Source organism: Cimex lectularius, unplaced genomic scaffold (assembly GCF_000648675.2).
Source record: "Cimex lectularius strain Harlan isolate CLEC.00 unplaced genomic scaffold, Clec_2.1 scaffold252, whole genome shotgun sequence".
Classification (NCBI taxonomy): domain Eukaryota; kingdom Metazoa; phylum Arthropoda; class Insecta; order Hemiptera; family Cimicidae; genus Cimex; species Cimex lectularius.
Genome location: NW_019392777.1, coordinates 39,025 through 60,812, shown reverse-complemented (window position 1 = coordinate 60,812; position 21,788 = coordinate 39,025). Strand labels below are relative to the sequence as shown.

The 21,788-nt window shown below is 44.8% G+C and overlaps 3 protein-coding genes across 3 annotated transcripts; 2 read left to right on the top strand and 1 right to left on the bottom strand.

The window, feature by feature from the left end:
* Nucleotides 1-840: 840 nt before the first annotated feature.
* Nucleotides 841-3,659, top strand: LOC106670899 (bile salt-activated lipase-like). The gene is made up of 7 exons (XM_014401568.2): nt 841-1,215; nt 1,276-1,420; nt 1,477-1,662; nt 1,712-1,911; nt 2,696-2,849; nt 2,909-3,326; nt 3,402-3,659. Exons 1-7 carry the CDS (start codon nt 895-897, stop codon nt 3,616-3,618), a joined length of 1,641 nt encoding a protein of 546 aa, XP_014257054.1. The 5' UTR covers nt 841-894; the 3' UTR covers nt 3,619-3,659.
* Nucleotides 3,660-14,341: 10,682 nt separating this feature from the next.
* On the bottom strand, nt 14,342-16,430 carry LOC106670903 (cholinesterase 1-like). The gene is made up of 8 exons (XM_014401573.2): nt 16,150-16,430; nt 15,972-16,103; nt 15,784-15,928; nt 15,551-15,733; nt 15,278-15,486; nt 15,072-15,222; nt 14,604-15,021; nt 14,342-14,542 (listed from the first exon to the last, which is right to left on the bottom strand). Exons 1-8 carry the CDS (start codon nt 16,312-16,314, stop codon nt 14,395-14,397), a joined length of 1,551 nt encoding a protein of 516 aa, XP_014257059.1. The 5' UTR covers nt 16,315-16,430; the 3' UTR covers nt 14,342-14,394.
* Nucleotides 16,431-19,580: 3,150 nt separating this feature from the next.
* On the top strand, nt 19,581-21,675 carry LOC106670825 (esterase E4-like). The gene is made up of 7 exons (XM_014401455.1): nt 19,581-19,964; nt 20,022-20,166; nt 20,229-20,417; nt 20,470-20,687; nt 20,747-20,903; nt 20,959-21,376; nt 21,432-21,675. The coding sequence occupies exons 1-7, from the start codon at nt 19,596-19,598 to the stop codon at nt 21,565-21,567; spliced, it is 1,632 nt and encodes a 543-aa protein (XP_014256941.1). The 5' UTR covers nt 19,581-19,595; the 3' UTR covers nt 21,568-21,675.
* The last annotated feature ends 113 nt before the right edge of the window (nt 21,676-21,788 follow it).

Here is a 21,788-nt window from a genome sequence, read left to right as displayed (position 1 = left end):
TATTTGTACCCTTTGTTTTGAAAAGGTCGACCAACTGGTTGAGGACCGAATTTTTTAAATTTCTATGGTGGTAATCATTGTCCACCACTTTCCATAAACATAGTAAATTTTCATGCAATTTAATCACCTCAACAATAAAATCTCGATTGGATCTCATTGTCAATAAAGAAGAAACTTTTTTCACTTTTTGAGAATGTAGGACGGAGATGTTTGCTCAGAGACAGAAAGGCGGAGACTGCGCAAAAAACGCGCGTTTTCCCATTCACGAACGCGCCATGCCGTTCGTCCCGCCGTAGATATTTGGAGTGGCGCGATGGAGTTTGGACCGGTCGAATATTCGGCACAGCCGGGTTTTGCCATTGACGTGTTTTTTGGAACGGCGTCGCTCCGTTTGGACAGCTAGGAGCGATCGTGAATGGCCACCTTAAATCTCCTCCAATAATTCCAGGAGCTCCTTTGCGTAAATTCTTACTCCTGATACTTTTAACAACCAACAATAACAACAGCTCCTTTGCGAAAAGTCTTATTTTTGATACTTGTAAACCCCAACAATAACAGGAGCTCCTAAAATCCTAAACTTTCTCGTTCTTGCCAGCTATAGGTGCTCGTAAATGCTAATCCTGGTTCTTACTTGTTGGGCAGTTACAAGAGCTCGTTCCACCAAAATCCAGGTTCCTTTTGGGAAGCTGCAGGAGCTCGTTTTCTCAAATCCCAAATCTGTAGTTGATTTTTTTAAATAAATTTCTATTGTTTTAAATTAGTGGTTGTGACTTGTTTGCGTTTTTAATTTTTAATTTCACGCCGGATCAGTTTCGTTTACGCAGATTAATCAGCTCGATAAAACCTTAAAGTCGTCGGTCGGGAGCGGAAAAGTCCTTAATATTGGATAAGATCATGAGGGCTTTTGTAAAAACAATCGTCTGTATGATAACGATTGTATGGCCGACTTGGGCCAAGAGCTCGATCGACCACCTTTACATGAAAAAGTTGGAAACTGCGAACGGAGTCACGTACGCAGCATTCGAGGGCATCCGCTACGATCAACCTAGGATGGGGCACGACGGTTTCCAAAGGACCTTCTTCTTTCCTATACCGGTCGAAAAGGAAAAAAACCTGAACCGGAGTGTCGACTGTCTCCAGCTGAACCCGGCGAACGGCCAATTCGTCGGTCAGGAGGACTGCCAGTTTCTAAACGTCTACACGCCCATGCCTTTCGTGAGTAGGGAGGAAATAAGGCAGGCCAGGAGACGGTTAATAACGTTTTCGTTTTTTTAGGAGAATAGAAGGATGCCTGTTTTGATCTGGATACACGGGACGGCTTTTCCAATTGGTTCGAGCCAGGGCAGCATTTACAACCCGAAAAGGTTCATGGATCACGAAATGGTCGTCGTGACCATGAGCTACAGGCACGACATCCTAGGTACTGGTCCAGTTTAACTGTACAGCGCTTCTTTTCATGTTTTCCTGTTTATAAAGGTTTCGCCAGTTTCGAATTGAAATCGTTTCCCGGGAACTACGGTCTCAACGACCAGAGGATGGCTATAAATTGGATCATGAGATACATCCATCATTTCGGAGGCGATCCCGATAGGATAACACTCGGGGGTCACGGCTTAGGAGCCGCGCACGCCCTATTCCACATGAAACGAGGCTACTTTCCAGGTACTTATACATTGTGAGGAAGGTCCGTCATTTTAAAGGTTTTTCACAGGACACAGGGTAGTCAAAAGATGCATAGCGATCAGCGGCACGAGATACGCGCCTTGGGCTTTGTCCTACCAGAAATGGACGGCGAGAAAAAGTTATCAAATGACAAGAATGTTGCGCTGCCAGCATACGTCGTCGACATGCATCTCAGGCACAAACTACAGGACTTTAGTCAACAATTCTAACATTCTAATGCGTTACGAGGTAAGATTAAGTTTCTGGGGTAAAGAAAAGTTTGAATCCCATGTCACTTTCATTATTCAAGAAGATGCTATAGTTATGATAATAAACCTAATACTGATACTTCTTATATAGCCACAAGATCGTTTCAGCCAAACCTTAAAACTGATAGTTTCGTCAGTTAAGTAGGAGCAAGAGCCCGTTTTACCCAAATCCTAATCCTTTTTTTTAGCTGGCCGCTACAAGAGCTCGTTCCAACCGAATCCTGATACTTTTCTTGGCCGCTACAAGAGCTCGTTTCACCCTAATCCTGATCCTTTCCTTATCTGCCCCCTACAGGAGCTCGTTCCATCCAAATCCTAATACTTTTCTTAGCTGGGCGCTCGAGAGCTCGTTTCACACAAATTCTAATCCTGATCATTTTCTTAACTGGCCGCTCCAGGAGTCGTTGCATACAAATCCAAATCCTGATACTTTTCTTAGCTGGCCGCTACAGGAGCTCGTTTCACCCAAATTCTAATCCTGATCATTTTCTTAACTGGCCGGTTGAGGAGCTCTCTGTTTCACCAAAATTCTAATCCTGACACTTTTCTTCCTTTAACAGCGACAGGAGCTCGTTGTAACCAAAACCTACTCCTGATACAAACATCAATCCAGCAATGAATCCCTATCCCGATACTTTTTCTTATTTGTAGTACACTAGCTCGTTTCACCTAAATCCTCATCCTGATACCATTACTTCTTGGTCTAATAACTACAAGAGCTTGTTTTATCTAATCAAATCCGGTAAAGAGATGAATAATTTCAGACGGAATATCTTTGGGAAACTATAACATGGCCTTATAGACCGGTTTTGGACGAAGATTACATCAAAACGAACCCTTGGCTGGACGACCAAAACCACAGGAACTTTTCCCTGCTACTCGGATTGAACAAACACGAAGGGCATCTGATCAAGACGTGTAAGATTGTGAAAACAATTACATTTATACAAGAAAAACAGAAATTTTCCTTTATACAGTCGCGGACGAAAGGGGATGGACTCAAGAGCAGAAGGACATCCTAGTCGATACTTTCTTCAAGCTGTACCACCCGGTGAAATTGAGGTTTATGAAAAAGGTCGTCCAAAGGATAAAGGAAATGTATGACAATCTGGGATATAAGGAAGACAGGGTGTTTCCTCTCACGACAGACGGTTACTTTTTCTACCCGGCCATGATGGAAGCGGAGAACCACACAGGACCGGTCCAGGCATTCATGTTCAACTTCCACAGCAAGCTGGGAGTGTTCGGCTGCGCTGCGCCAAGGCCGTCGTCGGGCGTCGTACACGGAGACGACCTGCCCTACCTCTTCGAGATGGAAGGCTGCCCCATCGCGGAAAAAGACAATCGAATCGCGAACAAATACGTAGACATGATTGCACGCTTCGTCAAGGATGGGTAAGAGTCAAAACAAAATATCCAAAGGCTTTTTAATAGTGACGCCTCCCTTACTCTTATTTATCTTTTTAATAGTGACGCCCAACTGAAGCCGTACTCCGAGGACAAAGAACTGTTCAGCATAACATCCGCCATCAGAAATCCAGACGAGTTCGCGAGTTTCGACGAAAGTATCGCGACGAGAATGCGCTTCTGGTGGAAGCTGGACCTCTACAGAATACCAGTACCTCAGATGAACTATGGCCCGTTTAAGTTAAGAACTACTGTAGCTCCTTTGGATAAACAATTATGATTCACTACATAAAAAATACAATTACCAATGAGAACTTATTATATGCACGTACAATAATTTTCAGACACAAGCTTGTCTGAACTAAATCTAAATCCAAGATATGTACCTTTACTTCTCGGATAGAACTAACATAGCTTTCTTACGAGTGATAATACTAAGACTTCTTAATCCTGATGTTAAAGGAGACATGCTGTTTGTATTTTTTTCTCCTGACACTGTACCATCTAAGACTGACTTCTCCTGATAGGTATAGTAGCTTCATTTCCTTCATGTCGTCCTCTTACTAGAGCTACCATCCCCATCTTACTCCTGGTATTACAGTCGCTACCATCCCAACATCTTACTATTCGAGGACTGCCGTGATTTGCCTGGTGCTTAAGCATCTTCCATGATCATACTCCTGGTTACTATAGCAGCTACCAGTCCGGTTTTACTACTAGCACTAAAAAACATCGATGTCTGGCGCTAAAGCATCTTCCAGGAGTGCCTTTTTAAAGGCGAAACTGGTAATCAACCGTGTTCGGGTTGCTTTCTACAACATTCCGCTCAAGGATTATCAATTAAAAAAAAAAAAATAGTCGTTGCATCCGGTTAAGGGGCTTGAACTTGTTGCTAGTCGCCTTTCTGCCCGGTGTGGTCGAGTCAACCGCAACCCGGGACCGTTCGACTTCCCGGGGACGTATCAAGTATATAGCGTTCAGAGTTCGATGCGACAGAAAGACATCCACGTACTTAGAAGTAGCTCCTGTAGTAGCAGGAGTAACAATGGTAGCTCGTGTAGTAGTAGGAGTAAGAAGTAGGAATTGTATAAGTAGAAGGAGAGTAAGAAGTTGAGATGGAAACTCCTGCATTAGCAGGAAGTTGGAATGACACCTCTTGGAGTACCAGGAGCAAGAAGTATAGATGGAAGCTCCTGTAGTAGCAAGAGCAGGGATGAAGGGACCCTCAGCAGGGATTTTGCGTCTCTGTTTTAGAGCACGTGGCTGACGCTTACTGTGCGCCAACCTCTGTTAAACTATTTCTCACTGCAAAATTACAATCCTTCATCTTCAACATCATTTGCCCCTCCCCTTCCACTCCTTTGTCTTCTCATCTGTGGATTTCTTTCATTCTTCATCTTTATCCCTTTTGGCATCTCTCTTCCCACCACCTTCATTTTTCTTCCTTCTTCATCTTTGTCATCTGACATCATTTGCCCCTCTTGTATTATTCACCTTTCTAATCTTTAACTTTTATATCTTGGTATCTTTCTTCGCTCTTCTCTACCATCTCATTTGTCTCATCATTTTTTTTCATTGTCATCTGTCATCCATCCTTTCCCTTCTCTTCACCACATTGAATATCCTTCCTCATTTCAACTGCGATCTACTGACATCTATCAGACACCCCTCTCCTCGATATTACTGTCATCACACTTACGCTGACGCACTGACGGAGGCTGGTGACAGACATTAGAGATAAAATTGCGCTATACATACAGCCTACCAACAAATGCCTAAAGAGGCAGCTTGTGTCATTATAGAATTAGCTGATAAATTGAATACAATCACTCAAAAAATTGCCAAGAAAATGCCTTCCTATGGGGGCGGATTGAGCAAACAAAGACAACGAGCCTTCATGAGAATACAGAACAATCGGTGACTGCAGCTTTACCTGAGCAAATGTAATTACGGCTTTGCAACAAAGCATAGCCGAACTACGCAACTGCAACAGGCAGCAAGTTCAACCTACCACGGCACAGAAGAATAACACTAACCATGCCAATCCACTTGCCTGAATGCTGTAGTCAAAAATAAATCGAGCAAGAAAAATTTGCCTTCGGTTAAAGCTACTTCAAGCCAGCAGACCACCAAAACACCTTTGCACGCTGCTATAACCATTACGTCTGATGAAATCCTGAGAGCTGAAAAAGAACGGGAAAAATTAATTATCATAGATGATCTACCAGAAGGAATGGAACACCCGGACTAATAAAAAGTCAAAGATCAACTAAATCCTAGGCATACCCAAATCCGCTTAGAAGGAATACGGGTAACAACCAAAGGTGGAGTGGCAATTAAAGTTGAGAATAACGCAGTCAAAGCAGCGGTGCTGAACGCTCTTGCAAAGTGCGAACTGAAACCACGACATATGGGTAAAATAAACCCTCGGATTCTAAACTTTCGAGTCCTGAAAGACATCATTGCTAGTCAACTAAGAGAAGATATCATGGCAAACAACACCTTTGAGTCTGATGTATAGAAGATAAGACCCACCTGGATTACCAGTCATGTGCTGTCCGAGAATACATGGACATAACCAGGTGCTATAGGTGCCAGGGCTATGGTCATAAGGCCCCGTACTGCCCAAAGCAAGAGCCAATCTGTGGCTGTCGCGCACAGACTCACGACACGAGAGAATGTAACTCAAAAATTGAGAAGTGCGCAAACTGCCAACCCGTAGGGAACGCGTACGATCATCGGGCAGGCTCTAGAAGGTGCGAAGCGCACATCAGAGCAATGGCAAAAGTGAAAAGCGTGACAGACTATGGTGACCCACCAACGATTAGTTGGCATCGAGCTTTCATCTGGTGCAGACGTCTCCGCAAGTGCTCCGTGAACGTCATTTTGTTCGAGCGGTTGCAGATAGAATTTGTGCCAGCGAATGAATTCATAAGATTCGTCTCGTCACCAGCTTTCCAACGAGGTATCGTATATGAAAATTGGTCAAGGTGAGCGCAAGTTATTATAAATTAATAATAAGCGTTATTGAGCACGTGGTCGACGCCTACGGGCTGACCAACTGTGAAAGCCGGAATATCCCAAGTGAATTTTCCCCTTTTTTGACATTTCTTCATTTCTGTCATCTTGTGCCCCTCCCCTTCCCCTCTATACCTTCATTTAATTGCTTCATAGCGGCTTCAGTCGTGACTCGTTAATTGTTGTCATCTTCATTTCTCAATTTCACTGGATTTATTTGTCAACTTCTTCATTACAGCTTCATTTAATTACGTTAGTTATAACATCTTCATCCCCTCCCCTTCGTCTCTACATCCTTTTCTCTTCTTCATTGACATCTTCATTTCAGTTCAATTTCACATCTAAATAAATATTCATATTCCTGCATTAACGTCCTTCTGATTCGTCATCATTCTTCACCCCCTTTCAACTGTCGTCTTTGTTGACATCTTCCTTTCTTCTTCTACTGGCATCTTTTCACCCTCCCCTTCACCGCTTTATCNATCCCCCTCTTATTTAAAGTTGGTTATTACACTCGACCAACTTTAAACACTAACTTTCACGCCATGGGAAGGTTGGTCCGTCCTCGGCACCCGTAGAGTGGCACGGTGCCACGGACTCTTCGCATTTTGTCGGGAAGGCTCTTCTCCAAATCCACCACCCGGCTGCCAAGAGGGCGATGAATCCTGTGACCCCTCCCATTGTTGATCCCGCGGCAATCCAGCGGTACCTGTTATTCCGCAACCTCTGGACCTCGTTGATGAGCTCATTCAACGTTACCTCTTGAGTATTGTATTGAGCTGACAAAGAGGAGAAGGAAGACATGGCCGTCCACACGCCCTCGTCGATGGTTGTCTCATTTAGGACCTCCTTCTGGCCAGCTGCAATGAGGTCCAGTAGCGTCCTGTTACGCCCTCCTGGTCGAATGGTGTCGGTAGTTTTCATCCGCCTAGTACTCGATGGCATCAGTAGCGTAGACGCTGATGTGACTTCGCAGCCTTCCTGTAGCGCCAGCTGTCCCTGTCCGTGAAGTGTAGCTACTCTGGTTTCTCTGTGGGTGGAGTTTCTGCAGTAGATCGAAATATCCTGTGGAGTCGGCAAGTTGTACCGCCAAACCCCGTCCACGTTTCCCAAGACCCAGAGGGGGCGGTGGTCGTTGATTAATACGCGCCTTTCACACATTTTAGCTATCTCGCGAGCATCCCCAAGGTAAACCGCCCTGGAACATGACAGGTCGTCCCCCCCCTTGAGTTGGCATCGAGCTTTCATCTGGTGCAGACGTCTCCGCAAGTGCTCCGTGAACGTCATTTTGTTCGAGCGGTTGCAGATAGAATTTGTGCCAGCGAATGAATTCATAAGATTCGTCTCGTCACCAGCTTTCCAACGAGGTATCGTATATGAAAATTGGTCAAGGTGAGCGCAAGTTATAATAAATTAATAATAAGCGTTATTGAGCACGTGGTCGACGCCTACGGGCTGACCAACTGTGAAAGCCGGAATATCCCAAGTGAATTTTCCCCTTTTTTGACATTTCTTCATTTCTGTCATCTTGTGTCATCTTTTGCCCCTCCCCTTCCCCTCTATACCTTCATTTAATTGCTTCATAGCGGCTTCAGTCGTGACTCGTTAATTGTTGTTATCTTCATTTCTCAATTTCACTGGATTTATTTGTCTTCTTCATTACAGCTTCATTTAATTACGTTAGTTATAACATCTTCATCCCCTCCCCTTCGTCTCTACATCCTTTTCTCTTCTTCATTGACATCTTCATTTCAGTTCAATTTCACATCTAAATAAATATTCATATTCCTGCATTAACGTCCTTCTGATTCGTCATCATTCTTCACCCCCTTTCAACTGTCGTCTTTGTTGACATCTTCCTTTCTTCTTCTACTGGCATCTTTTCACCCTCCCCTTCACCGCTTTATCTTATTCTTCATTCTTCATAACCACACTTTTCTTATATCCTTATATATGTCTTCGTAATATTCTTTACTCTTCACGTGGCATCTCTGACGTCTCTTGTCATCCTCCTCTTCATTCCTCAGCCTACGGATTCCTACTGTACGTGGCATCCATTTACTTCCTCATTTCAGTGCGGGTTTGCCTTTTCTGGTAATATGGCCTCGAAGAGTCCGGGGAAACTTCCAGTGGAACTGACAAAACCGGTGGAATCGTCTAAGCCTGCCCGAGCAGGCGCTATAAGACTGAGATCCTCTGCTAAGGCCCATGACGGCGAATCGAAGACCCGGCCAGCGGAACCAACTCGCCCCGGCTCTGCGACAAAAAAGGCGGTCCCTGCAACCGATACACCGACTGATATTGCAGACCCATTCGCTCGGCGGTCGAGCATAAAACGCACACCGCCGCAGCAGGCGCAACACGTGCGTGAGCTGGCCCAAGCTCCTGGCCCTAGTATGCAGGCAGCCAAGCCGCCTCTATATTCGCAGGCTGTCAAGACCTTACATGATTACGTGCATAGTGATGACTCGACCTGCGAAAGCCTGCGGAGCGACAGAGAATATTCTAGCCACGTGAACAGAAAAAGGACGCGGCAAACGGCGAGATGTGGAACGGACTCGGAAACCAATCAAAACCCCGGACATCATGAGATTGTATCAGCGGCCAATAAAATAAGAGGGCGGATCGCCCAATATGTAATTGAACCAGCAAATAAATGCTCAAAGCCTGCGGCCGCGTTTATTATAGCGCAGACTGATAGGCTAGTAGCAATGCTGCAAAAAACAGCTACTGAAAATGCCTATCTTAAGGGCCTAAATGAAATAAAACGGAATGAGGAATCTAGAGGCGTGCGGGACACTGCTGATGCAGTCGTGCAGGCATTAGTCCCGACGATCCAAAACATAGCCGGGGAACTCAGGAAGGCACCGAAAACTGGGCTGTCGCCAATTAAAAGTGTCGTAACCGAACTGAAGCGGTGTGTCGATCAAATACAAGATCAGGAAACTTCGTATATCGCGAAAAGGAGAGTAAGGAACAAAAGTACCTTACCCATGCCGCGCCAACAAGAACCCGAGCAGAATGATCCCAAACCCTCAGTAACAGAACCTGCATGCCCAAATGAAGCCGAAAACCAATGGCTTACAGTAGTGAAAGGGAAATCTAAGCCTAAGAAAAAGCAGCAACCTGCGACTGAGGCAGGAAGCAAGCCCGGTAGGGATAGAGTATCCCTTATGAAAAAAGCAAGGGAAGCGATCGATAATGAGGCTAAATTAGTCTTTATCGATCCACGGGAGAATATGGACCCTCAAGAGGTCCTTAAGAAGGTCAAAGATATCATCAACCCTAGGGTAACACGAATCCGGATTGATGATATAAGAATAACAGCAAAAGGCGGAGTAGCCGTCAAGGTGGATACCCAGAATGACCGACAAACCCTACTCGCCAATGAGGCACTTAGCCATGCAGGCCTTAATGTGCGAACGGCGGGCAAACGTAACCCGAGACTATTGCTCTTGCGCGTCCCCAAGGAGACCCAGCCGGAGGATCTAATCGAGCAGTTGGCGGCGAACAACAGCCAGGAGGATGCCTGGGAAAAGACTAAAATTCGGCCCTTGTTCACCCTAAAATACGGTAGCGGCACCAGAGAAAAGTCCCCCTACGTGTCGTGGGTTATTGAGGTGGACCCGCGGACATGGAAAGTAGCGAATGACCGTGGTAAGGCATACCTGGACTACCAGGTTTGCGTAGCCAAAGATTATACAGGAGTGACCAGGTGCTACAACTGCCAGCTATATGGGCATGTAGCAGCAGTATGCCCAAAGAAAGACCCAGTCTGTGGCATTTGTTCGGATCCCCACGATACGCGGCAGTGCCCGCGTGAGAAGACGCGGTGCGTCCATTGCCATAGATTGGGCAAGGCTAGTGATCACCATGTAGGATCCCTGCAATGTGAGGCACACGCTCGAGCTATTGCGAGAGCTTGGTGTGCCACGGACCGGGGGGAAGTACTAGACACTGACGATAAGCAGGAGAGCCCTGCATGCGAAGGCAGCACACCAGCTGCACCATGAAGGGTCGTAAAAGAGCACCATTGAGGATTGCCCAGCTCAACTGTCACGGATCGGAAACGGTCGTCAGCGAGGCGAGGGTTCTAGTCCAGCAGCAGGNGCCCGCGTGAGAAGACGCGGTGCGTCCATTGCCATAGATTGGGCAAGGCTAGTGATCACCATGTAGGATCCCTGCAATGTGAGGCACACGCTCGAGCTATTGCGAGAGCTTGGTGTGCCACGGACCGGGGGGAAGTACTAGACACTGACGATAAGCAGGAGAGCCCTGCATGCGAAGGCAGCACACCAGCTGCACCATGAAGGGTCGTAAAAGAACACCATTGAGGATTGCCCAGCTCAACTGTCACGGATCGGAAACGGTCGTCAGCGAGGCGAGGGTTCTAGTCCAGCAGCAGGGAGTGGGCACTCAGCAACAAACCCTCCAACTCACAGCAATGATGCGCCAAAAAAATAAGCGTGAAAGAACCCCTCTAAAGGTTGCACAGCTAAATTGCCATGGCTCCAAAGTGGTGATGGATGAAGCGCGTGTCCTGTCAGATGAGCAAGGGGTGGATCTTGTCCTGACACAGGAACCATGGAAGAAAGGAATTGACACTGCGATGGGAGTAGCAGCTCGAGTAGTTCGCTTGAGAAGTGCAAAGCGTCCCAGGGCGGCAGTGTATATTTTGAACAAAAATATTAACGCCATACTATTGCCGGAAAGTAATGATGATATGGCATGTTGCCTCATTGAATGGGCAGGCGAGGAACTCCTCGTGGTATCCATATACTGCTGTCGATTGCGCGACATAGGCGAAGACATGGAACGAATCAGAAATCCCCTCCGAAAATACACCGGGAAAAATGCCGTAGTAGGAGGGGATTTCAATGCACACAGCCCGGCGTGGGGTGATAAAAATATCGATAGGCGCGGTACGATTGTGATGGATACAATCCAAGAGGAAAATATCTACCTCCTAAATACTGAGGATTCTCCTATAACGTATAGCGCAGATCAAGGAGAGTCCGCAGTGGACTTAATGCTAGTGACCCCGTCTCTATATCGACGAGTGGAGCGTTTCCACATAGATATCAACGCCACTACTAGTGATCATGCATGGTTGAGATTGGATCTGCAGACCAATACAAGGCAACCACAACAAATAAGGAAGAAGCGATTATGCTTAGCTGGTCTTAGTGGAGATGAATTGGCAAACGTTGTCAAAGGTGATCTCCTACACGAAGAGGAAATTCTACTCTGGCCTGACACAGATAATGCTGCCATTGATGAAAAGGTGGCCATACTAAGTACAGCTTTGGTCAGAGGCCCTGAGAGACTTTGTAAGAAAAGTGAAAAAGGAGGTCGACCGGCTTGGTGGAGTACGTACGTCGCTGAATTAAAAGCAGCAGCTCAGCGTGCTAGACGACGTTTCCAGAGATGCCCAGACCCTTTCTCTAGGGAAGCATACAGAACAGAATATCACAATGCAAAACGCAAGTTCAAGAAAGAATTGCGGCGCGCTAAACGTACGACATGGAGAGAGTTCGTTGAAAATGAAGATCGAACAAACAGATGGGGACTACATATAAAAATCGCGATGGGAAAGATCACCTCCAGGTCGGCATCGCAACCTTTTGGCTGCGAAAGAAGTGGGATCACTGCCGCTGGTATGGCGCTTCTGAACGAGGCATTTCANTCTGGCTGTGTTCTTCGACCTTGAGAAGGCGTATGATACGACGTGGAGATACGCGATACTACGGAAGTGTCACGATTTTGGTCTAAGAGGTCAGTTGCCGAGGTTTCTCCGGGGTTTCTTGGAGAACCGCAGGTTCCGAGTCAGGCTGGGTACCGTGCTCTCTGGGGATCACGTTCAAGAGAACGGCATCCCCCAGGGTTCGGTGATGAGCGTTGCGCTTTTCTTAGTGGCGGTGAACGGAATTGCTGACGGCATCCCTCCGCAGAAAGGGCGGTACACATATAGAATCTTCCCTAACATTGAGAGCAGATTGAAAATGAAACATTTAGAAATTGATCATTTTATGTCGCAACTGCTCTCGGGTCATGGAGATTTCGCAGAAAAGCTGCATAGATTCAGACTAAAAGACAGCCCTTTCTGTGAGTGTGGTGAAGCAGAGACTGCTGAACACGTGGCATTTTCATGCCATAAATATGAACAAGCTCGATTGAGATTTCTCGTTGAAACCGGAGAACAATCGTTGGACGTGAGCACCCTGCGTCGCGCGGTCTCCTCACTGTCCGGTTTCCGGGCAACTCAGAAATTGTGGAAAGCCATCATGAAACAGAAAGGGTGGTTAGTGTAAAGTGTATAGTGTAAATAAAGTGAGTGTTTAGTGTTTTAGGGATATTTACTTAATTTGTTGTTAATTATTATTATTTTTTTCATTTTTTTTAATTATAATTATTATTATTAATTATTATTGTGTATAATTATTGTATTGTAATTGTTGTATAATTTTTTTTTTTTTCCACCCGGCACAGCAACATCGCACTACGCAGCTACCCAGTTACACCAACTCAACAGCAACCAGTAAACAACAAGGAAAGTGAGCCAAACAAGTGAAGCACCCTCCTCCACCTGAATTTAATATCCCTACGAGCCGCCTCCGCGAGGCCCATCCTGGACACTATAAATGTGACGAAGAGCTCGGCAGGTGGAGTGTAGATGCGACCGTTTTAAAAAAGGCCATGGACATAAGAGTCCAATAAGAACAGGAGTGGGGAGAGGAACGTGCCATTATTATCAGTATTATTTATGTTTTTTTTTTTTTTTAATCCACAAGTACTGTTTTTTTTTGTTTTTTTTTATATCCACAAGTACTTTTTTTTTTTTTTTTTGACACGTTCTCTCTGACCCCCACGTTCAAACGCTTCCGTCTCTAATAAAAAAGCTACATAATTAAAAAATTAAAAATAAGCCAAAGATACTGTAAAGAGCCGGCGACGGCTTAGGAACAGTAAAAGAAAGCAGGCCAGACGGCATCCCTCCGCAGATAAAAAGGATGCTTTTTGTCGACGACCTCTGCTTCTACCATTCCGGTAAGGATTTGGCGGAGGTCGGCGGCAGGGTNTTCCGTCGTTAATAAAAAAGCTACACAAATAAAAATATAAGCCAATGATGCTGTAAAGAGCCGGCGACGGCTTAGGAACAGTAAAAGAAAGTAGGCCAGACGGTGACCCACCAACCACCAATTCGGTCTGAAATCTAGCCCATTATGCCCCTGCGGGAATCAGGAGACAGCTGAGCATGTTGCTCTATCGTGCGAAATGTACAGCATCCCTCGTATCAGATGGCTGTTTGAAACAAATAGCGAGGTGGCTAACGTAAACACACTGAAAGATATCATCGCTAGTCCAGATGGTTATAAAGCCACCCAAACATTCTAGAAGGCCGTAATGCGGCAAAAAGGCTGGCCCGTTTAACGAGCAGTGCCGCCAAAGCACTATGAATATAGCTTGCCATAGCTTAATAAGCTAGTCACATTGCTCTTCCCTCATGTCCCAGCCGAACGCCTCCGCGGGGCCCGTCCTGGGAGCGCCATTTATTTATTGGCGCCGCTAAGTTCCGGCGGGGGAATGTGAGCCACGACCACTAGGCAGAGGAAGCCAAACCGTCACCTGCAAAGCTCTTCTAAGGGCCCAGAAGCGGGACACGTGTAGAAAAGACCTAGTGACCCACCAGCAATGCTTTCTGAAAGTCAACCCCAACTCCCCTCATAGAGTGAATCCGGATCATGAACAGCTGACGAGCGTGGAAGACAGCAGCGATTTTTTCCAACTTAAGTTGCACCTTTTTTTTTCACATCACCTTTTTCATTATAATTTCCAATCTTCTACCATCGGTGGTGTTCGTCAGCGGCATTTTGTACTGGTTCCTGGGGAACAGCAAGACTACGAAGAATTACTACTAATGAAACTTGTACTCGAGGTAAAATTGGAAATGGTGGTAGGAATATGGTATAACAAAATTATACGGGTTCCAAGTGTATGATTTGAAAATATTTTATTCTACAATAGGGCAATTATTAATTCATTTTGAGTAGAGGCCCAAATCCTTCCAGAAGCGCATCCTTTTTGCGATGCTCTTGTCAAATGTACCAAAAACTTCTGGGTTCGATAAAGCAGCCGTGATATCGAACAGTTCCTTGTCATCCGAGTACCGTTTAAGACTCGCCTTACTGGAAAATTCGTACAAAGATGAAGTAAGTTTTTTAGACGGTTCGCCGCGGGTTTTTTTACCCGTTTCTGACGAATGATGCCAACGTGTCGACGTATTTCTTGGCGGTACGCCTATTTGCTAAGGTGTATCTGCAGGCTGAGATGTTGAAAATGAATGGCAACTCGTCCCCGTGGGCGGCCACGTTCGTCCTCCTTCGCACCGAACATCCCATGTGAGCGAAGTCGGACTGGAAGTCGAACATGAAAGCCTGGAGTGGGCCCGCATGGCTCCGCGCTTCCTCGACCGCAGGGTAGAAGAACCATCCGTCTGTTGCTAACTGGTTCAGCTGGTTCTTCCAAATCCTCGTCCCTTCGTACAGAGCGTTGATCCTTGACTGTAAGTCGACGTCGAGATTAAGCCTCGCCGGATGGTGTACCGCGATGAATGTGTCAAAAAGTGTTTCTCTGTCTTTTACCATCCAATTCCTCACGTCTGCAACTGCAATAAACCTTCAACTAATCATTACACCCAATTAATCAAAATTATACATATATTCATGATGTCTCCTTCGTCCCTGTTCAGTCCTAGTAGAAGTGAGAAGTTCCCAGAACTGTTCGAAGACCATGGGTAGGATTTTATGTATACCTGATCGACGACAGGTCTGAAAGGCCAGGTGAGACGATCCCACAACATGGGCAGCTTAAAGAAATTAAAATTTTATATGTTTATTATTTGTTGAAGGCTTGATACCAACAGACGTAATGGTTTTGAAAGACCAATCGATCATCGTGGTTGCGTTTGCTTTTTTTAAGCAGTTGGGCGTGAAAGTAGGACACGGAGATAGTTTTCTGTCTTTCATCCAAGATGCAAGACTGTGGGTTTGCTTCGATGTCCAAGACCCGACAGACAAGGCCCAAGGCGCGAACCTGGACCCGCTCAGTGCAATCCCTCTTTCGATCTTACCTGATTAAATTTTAGTTAGTTTAAATAGTTTTAAAAGATAAACCTATCGAGTTTTTTTGAATACCTGCCATGCGACCGTTGAGGTGGAATAGGACATGCGCAGCACCAGATCCATGTCCGGCGAGTGTGATCCTATCGGGATCACCTCCGAAAAATTGTATGTTTTTTAAGACCCATTTTATAGCCAACTCCTGATCCTGTAGGCCGTAGTTGCCCGGCATCTTCGACGTCTCGTAACTTGCGAAACCTGGCAGATAAGTCGATCAGTAAAAACCCTTAAGATTAACCAATTCATACCGAGGACGTCTAAACGGTAGCTCAAGGTTACGACTACCACCCCTTGTTCCATGAACAACTCAGGTTCGTAAAGACTGCTCTGACTCGTACCGAGTGGAAACGGCGTCCCGTGGATCCAAACCATGACCGGCGCACGTTCAGTCATCTAAACAGAAAAAACTCAAAGACCCCGGATTGAACATACTCACGGGGGAAGGTGTGTAGACGTTGAGAAAGAGACAATCATCTTCTCCGATGGACTTGCCGTTCTCTGGGTCGATCTGCAAGCAGTCGACTTTACGGCCGAGGTTACTTTTCAATTCGTATTCTGCAATAGGCTCCTATACCAGACATTAATCGATCATCTTTCGCCAAGAACGAACTTACTTCAAAGCTGTATTTCTCGACGGGCGCCGAGGCGTAGCGGACTCCTTCGAAGGCATTATACGTCACCCCGTTGAGAGTTACGGACAGCTTACCCCTTATATATTCGATGTTACCCTTAGCGGCACACACGCCGAGGATATTCAACGTCATCAGTACTGACTTCATGACGGTCGAATATCATCCCACTATAATTGAAACAGATAAACAAACAAACGGCATGGATGACACAGTACATTAGTCCCAAATTGGTTGATTTACCAAGGTGGATCGAAGCGTGACGCGGGTTTAACGGTTAAATCGTTCAAATTGGTAATTAAAATGCGACATAAATACTGTGAATTATTGTTAAGTTGTACGGATGAAGAAAATGTAGACGAGACGGATCGTTGCAACTAATCGATGAATTTTTAAGTTGGGACGTTCCAAAAGATCACGTCCTGAACGATTAGAACAGTTGGGATGTTCCAACCGTACTAAGAGCAAAATATGGCCGTTCGTCATAACTCGCACGGCAGGAAATGTCCAACTGTTTCAAAAGAATGACATATGACCTTTTAATACTTTATAATTAATTTTTTCCTAGTTGGTGTGTTCTAAAAGTCCGAACGGTCAAAATTGTGGCTGTTTTATTGACAAAACATCCGTTCCAAAAGAGCGAAATATGACCTTCTCAACGAATGTAACAGTTGGAATGTTCCAACCGTTCCAATAGAGCAAAATAAGATCGTTATATTATGAATTTCAAAGTTGGGACGTTCCAACTCAATCAATATAATATGACTTAAAGGTTCTCTTAGAATCGTTATCCCATCTGGACATTCGTTTATCTCAACTCTCCGCCGATATCGGAAAGTTCTCCTTAGCCGAGCAATTAAACGCCCTTCAAAAAGGACATCATCATCCATCTCCTGACCGCATGGTCTTAAACTTATCACCATTTCCCTTAATTTCCTCAATTCCTTATACGACGTATTATCCCTTATCATCTCCGAGAGACTTTATCCATATCACTGCCATCGACTCTGGATTTCTGACCATCGCCCAACTACGCATCATCTCACCTATAGATTTTCTAGCCAGAGCAGCCCGCCACGTGCTTCACTTACGCGAGTCTTAATTTCATCGTCTCTCTCATTCTTCCTGTGTCATTTCCATTATCTTTCATTCCATCGGGAAGTTACACTCCCGTTGGTGCCGAAACATTTTATCCCTCTTTCCTTCTTCCACAATTCACATCTCTTGTCTTCAGTGGTGTTCGCTTAGAGCCATTTTGTATTTGGCTGCTGTCGAACAACCGGTCGCAACGAATGTAACAGTTGGGATGCTCCAATAGAGCTAAATATGATCGTTCTATTATGAATATAAAAGTTGAGACGTTCCAACAGACCGAAAATAGCCATTCTGTACGAATGAAACAGTCGGAACGGTCCAACTGTTTGAATACAATTGTTTATGCCGAAACGAATTTATTCTATTTTCTTATTAAAAATTAGTTAATTAAGCACTAATAATCCTAATCTCATATGTAACCCTATCGATTATTGTTTTGAATCGATGTGTATCGTCCCTTCCAAGGTAACAGTCAGTCGTAAGCCAGAGTTCGATTAAAAAAAGTGCAACGTAACCCGATCGTCTTAACCTCGTGGATCTTCTCTTGCCCATGTCACAAGACTATTTTGTTTGCGTCGGAGGTTTGCAATCTCGTTTCAACCATCGTAGACTCGTCGTCGTTCTTAAGGTCTCATCTCGGGAAATTGACTGGCCACGTGGATACACGATCGGTGCGTCGCCCACCTTACTTCCATTTGTTTCCGTCGGATTTTAGTCATCCATCATCATCGGGAACCCGTCGTCGTCGTGGTCATCGTTCTACAACCTTCAACGGTATTGGATCGATCCGCCACGTGGATACTCAGTCGTAGCGTCGTCCACGAAGCTTCCATTTGTTTTCGTCGGACTTTTATTCGTCCATCACCATCGTCATCATTTTCTTCGCTACTCTTCAATACACCTAAGGTTTTATATAATTCCTTTCTCGCGTGCAAGCTTGCTCTTTATCCTCCTGGCTTGCGATAACGACAATTTAATTTAATGAATCTATCTTGTTCCCAAACCACCGTTTTTACCTTATTATTTAAAATCACCCCGTTTTCCCTCCATAGCGTACATACCGATGATAAAGACCCCCAGAAAATCGGCAAGTGTCCGGCGCAATTGCAAAGGGAAGAGATTTGTTACTTCAATTAAGAAGGACCCTCTCCGCCCATACACCGTCGCTCCGAGAGGGCGAAATGTGGCGTTCGGAGTGAATTGAACATTTGGGACGTCCCGATCAAATGAGGAAAATAAGACCGTTTACGTTTTAACAGCTGGACAACAGTTCTAAGACAGATAACAACAGTTGGGGCGTTGCAAATTGGAGAATAGCCACGCCTCCTGGAGAGTGGTTCGAAGAATTGGCCGGTCATCACAACGGTGAAACGGTTCAATGCAGCCAATAAGATTGTTCTGTACTAATTTGACAGTTGAAACGGTCTAACAAAACGGTGAAACATTTGGTCCGTTCCAACACGTCACAAAAAGTTGTACCGTTCGAGCAACTGTAAATAAAAAGCGGAAAGGTGATTGATCCTAACACCCAAAAGGATTGATTTAGTCTAAGATGCATAATGGAAAACCATTCCGGTCCAAATGGTCTCGCTGTTTTTAAGTTTATAGTTGAACGGTGAGACTAGATGACCATACCAACCATTCTCATAACGTACCGTCTACTTCGAAAGTGTTAACTGTTTGCACTACCTCATCTTACATTAACTGCCCATGGAGACACATAATCACGAAATACATACATACTTTGATTGTTTTATGTGTAATTGTTTTTCTTGCTACGTTGAGAATAACTGTGAATAAAAGGAGAAAACGTAATATATCGTAACACCCAAGAAGATTCTTAGGTGTAGATGGCACTTAATGACAAATCTTTGATTGTTAATAGTCTCGCTCTTTTTGCGTTTGTAGTTGGACTATGATGACCATCCCTAACTATTCTCACAACGTAACATGATGACTCCTTGGGTTTCGACATGTCTTATCTATCGCATCCTTCACCTGCACAATCTTCTTCATTTACAACTAACTGAGTTCAAAGCGAGACCTGACCATTTATTTTGCAAAGAAAAAAAAGGTCCAAGGTTCGTCACTTAATGGTAAAGGGCAAATTGTCGTATATTAATGAGTGGTGATTTGACAGTTAAGGTTAGAGTTTCATACGGGTAAGTACGAGGGCTTTTAGAGTAAGATAGTATGATGATAGATGAACTTTAAGGGTCCCTCAGAAACTTTTTTATTTAAATTATTTATTAGCAGGTGTCCTTGTCTGGCATTGCTTACACGGTAGATTAGTTTAAAATAGAATGATTTTCCAAGGTGGATCGAAGCATGAAGTGATGACATATAAAAAATCTAGGTGCCACGTAGACGGATCAGTAGACATGATGAAGTGGTGCCTATGGTTTATTCTAATCTTCGTGGAGGCCGGTGAAATGGTTCACCTTAAGACACCTGCGTGGTCTTTCGCGACGCCAATTCGTAGAACGTCGCCGGGCGGGAGAAATTACACCGCTTTCGAAGGGATCCGCTATAAGTGGAGGGTAGAAACGTCGAAGTTTCGTTTTGTACCGATTAACTCGGAACCCAGGAGCTGGTTACAGAGCTTAAATCGAAGAATCAACTGCATGCATGTGGACCCGACCAGCGGTGAGATCTTTGGAAGAAAGGACTGTACGTTTCTCAACATCTACACCCCAAGCTATCGGGTAAAGTCTATGAATGTCGTTATTTCCTATCAAATGAAAATGCTTTTCACTTTTCAGAGGAATGTAAGCATGCCTGTTTTGATCTGGATCCATGGGACGCAATTGTCACTCGGAACGACTCGGAGCAGCAAATACGACCCGAGCAGGTTCATGGATCACGATATAGTCTTCGTGACTATGACCTACCGCCTGGACGTCCTCGGTATTCCAGTACTCTTTTGAATTATCGTCCATTGCTTCTTTGCTTTAACTGTTTGATGCCAGGGTTTGTGAGATCTTATTTTGCCAAATTGTTTGGGAACTACGGCCTCGATGACCAGAGAGTAGCGATAGAATGGGTGACGAAGAACATAAAAAGTTTCGGCGGTGATCCCGGGAGGATAACACTCGCCGGCCACGGTGCAGGAGCGTCCCACGCCCTTTTCCACCTAAAACGAAACAATTGGACTCCAGGTAAAACTGACCTATGTTTTCGTAGTAGCAGAAATACATGATGTTCGAGCAGGTGGACACGCGATCAAAAGGGGCATCGCAATCAGCGGGACGCGGTTCGCACCCTGGGCCAAGGCTACATTTGCGTTTTTGACGTACTCCAAATATCAAGCCATGCTCCTCAAGAGTGAAAATGTAGAAGAGGAATGTTTAGAAACAATTAAACCGGCCTGTTTAGAAAAAATACGGTTCTCAACATTAGTCAACACTTCACGAACGATGATGCTCGAAGTGCGTTTCCATCTTACTGTAACATCCAGCTGATCTTTACCTTTTTTTTCTTTTTCAAGTCGGCAAATTTGTGGGATACCATGTTATGGCCGTTCAAACCTGTCCAAGAAAGCATTTATATCCATCAGGAACCCGGGCGCGAATTCCCCTTTGTAAACAGCAACTTCACACTGCTTCTCGGATTGAACAGAAACGAAGGGGATATCATATCAGCATGTAAAAACCAACCTATTAATAAATGTTCCAAATCATATCTTCTTTTTAATCATAGTCGCCAGGGAGAGAAATTGGACTGGAAACTGGAAAGACACCATGTTCAGAACCTACTTTGACTTTGACTATTATTTGTCTCGAAAGAACTTGTGGTATATTAAAGGCCAAATGAACGATATGTATGAAATGACTTCTTCGAGGGACAAACGTGTTAGCAACATGATGTCAGACGGCTGGTTCTTTCTACCGGCGATCAGGGAGGCGTTATACCACGACGGACCCTTTCAGGGTTTCATGTTCGACTTCAAGAGCGAACTCGGTCTCATGAACTGCCGAGTCCCGAGGTCGGGCGAAGGCACGTCTCACGGGGACGAACTGCCTTATATCTTCACGATTAAAGGGTGCCTCGTCGACCCGAAGAACGAATGGGTTGCAAAGAAATACGTGAACATGTTAGCACGTTTCGTTATCGACGGGTGAGTCACTTCATAAAGCGTATCAATCTGTAGATAATTTTTTTTTTTTTCTCAGAGATACACAGTTGAAGAAATACCCAGAAGACCAGGTACTGTTCAACATCACAGAGCAGCTCGATGATCCAGAAGAATTCTCAAAAATCGACGAAAATTTAATGATAAGGTTGACTATCTGGAGACAATTCTACTAGTTCCGCTGTTTTCCGTTTAGAATTTATAGAGAGACTAGATGACCATACTCACAAATGGCAACGGTCATAGTATTAAAGAACAACTGTAAATAAAAAAACGGAAAGTTATTGATTGCATAATGAAAAACCTTTCCGGTCTTAGTCTCGCTGTTTTTCAATTTATAGTTGGACTGCGAGACTAGATGACAATCCCTAACCATTCTCAGAACGTAAAGAGCACT

What these genes read in the sequence shown, in the direction of transcription:
- LOC106670825 (XM_014401455.1), top strand. Translation starts at nt 19,596, where the DNA reads ATGACATATAAAAAATCTAGGTGCCACGTAGACGGATCAGTAGACATG. An exon ending in CACGAACGATGATGCTCGAA is followed by an intron (nt 20,688 to 20,746) that starts GTGCGTTTCCAT and finishes TTCTTTTTCAAG; the next exon opens with TCGGCAAATTTGTGGGATAC. An exon ending in GCACGTTTCGTTATCGACGG is followed by an intron (nt 21,377 to 21,431) that starts GTGAGTCACTTC and finishes TTTTTTTCTCAG; the next exon opens with AGATACACAGTTGAAGAAAT.
- LOC106670899 (XM_014401568.2), top strand. Translation starts at nt 895, where the DNA reads ATGAGGGCTTTTGTAAAAACAATCGTCTGTATGATAACGATTGTATGG. An exon ending in AGGGCATCTGATCAAGACGT is followed by an intron (nt 2,850 to 2,908) that starts GTAAGATTGTGA and finishes TCCTTTATACAG; the next exon opens with TCGCGGACGAAAGGGGATGG. An exon ending in GCACGCTTCGTCAAGGATGG is followed by an intron (nt 3,327 to 3,401) that starts GTAAGAGTCAAA and finishes TCTTTTTAATAG; the next exon opens with TGACGCCCAACTGAAGCCGT.
- LOC106670903 (XM_014401573.2), bottom strand. Translation starts at nt 16,314, where the DNA reads ATGAAGTCAGTACTGATGACGTTGAATATCCTCGGCGTGTGTGCCGCT. An exon ending in CTTTCAAAACCATTACGTCT is followed by an intron (nt 15,223 to 15,277) that starts GTTGGTATCAAG and finishes AATTTCTTTAAG; the next exon opens with CTGCCCATGTTGTGGGATCG. An exon ending in GCATCATTCGTCAGAAACGG is followed by an intron (nt 14,543 to 14,603) that starts GTAAAAAAACCC and finishes CGAATTTTCCAG; the next exon opens with TAAGGCGAGTCTTAAACGGT.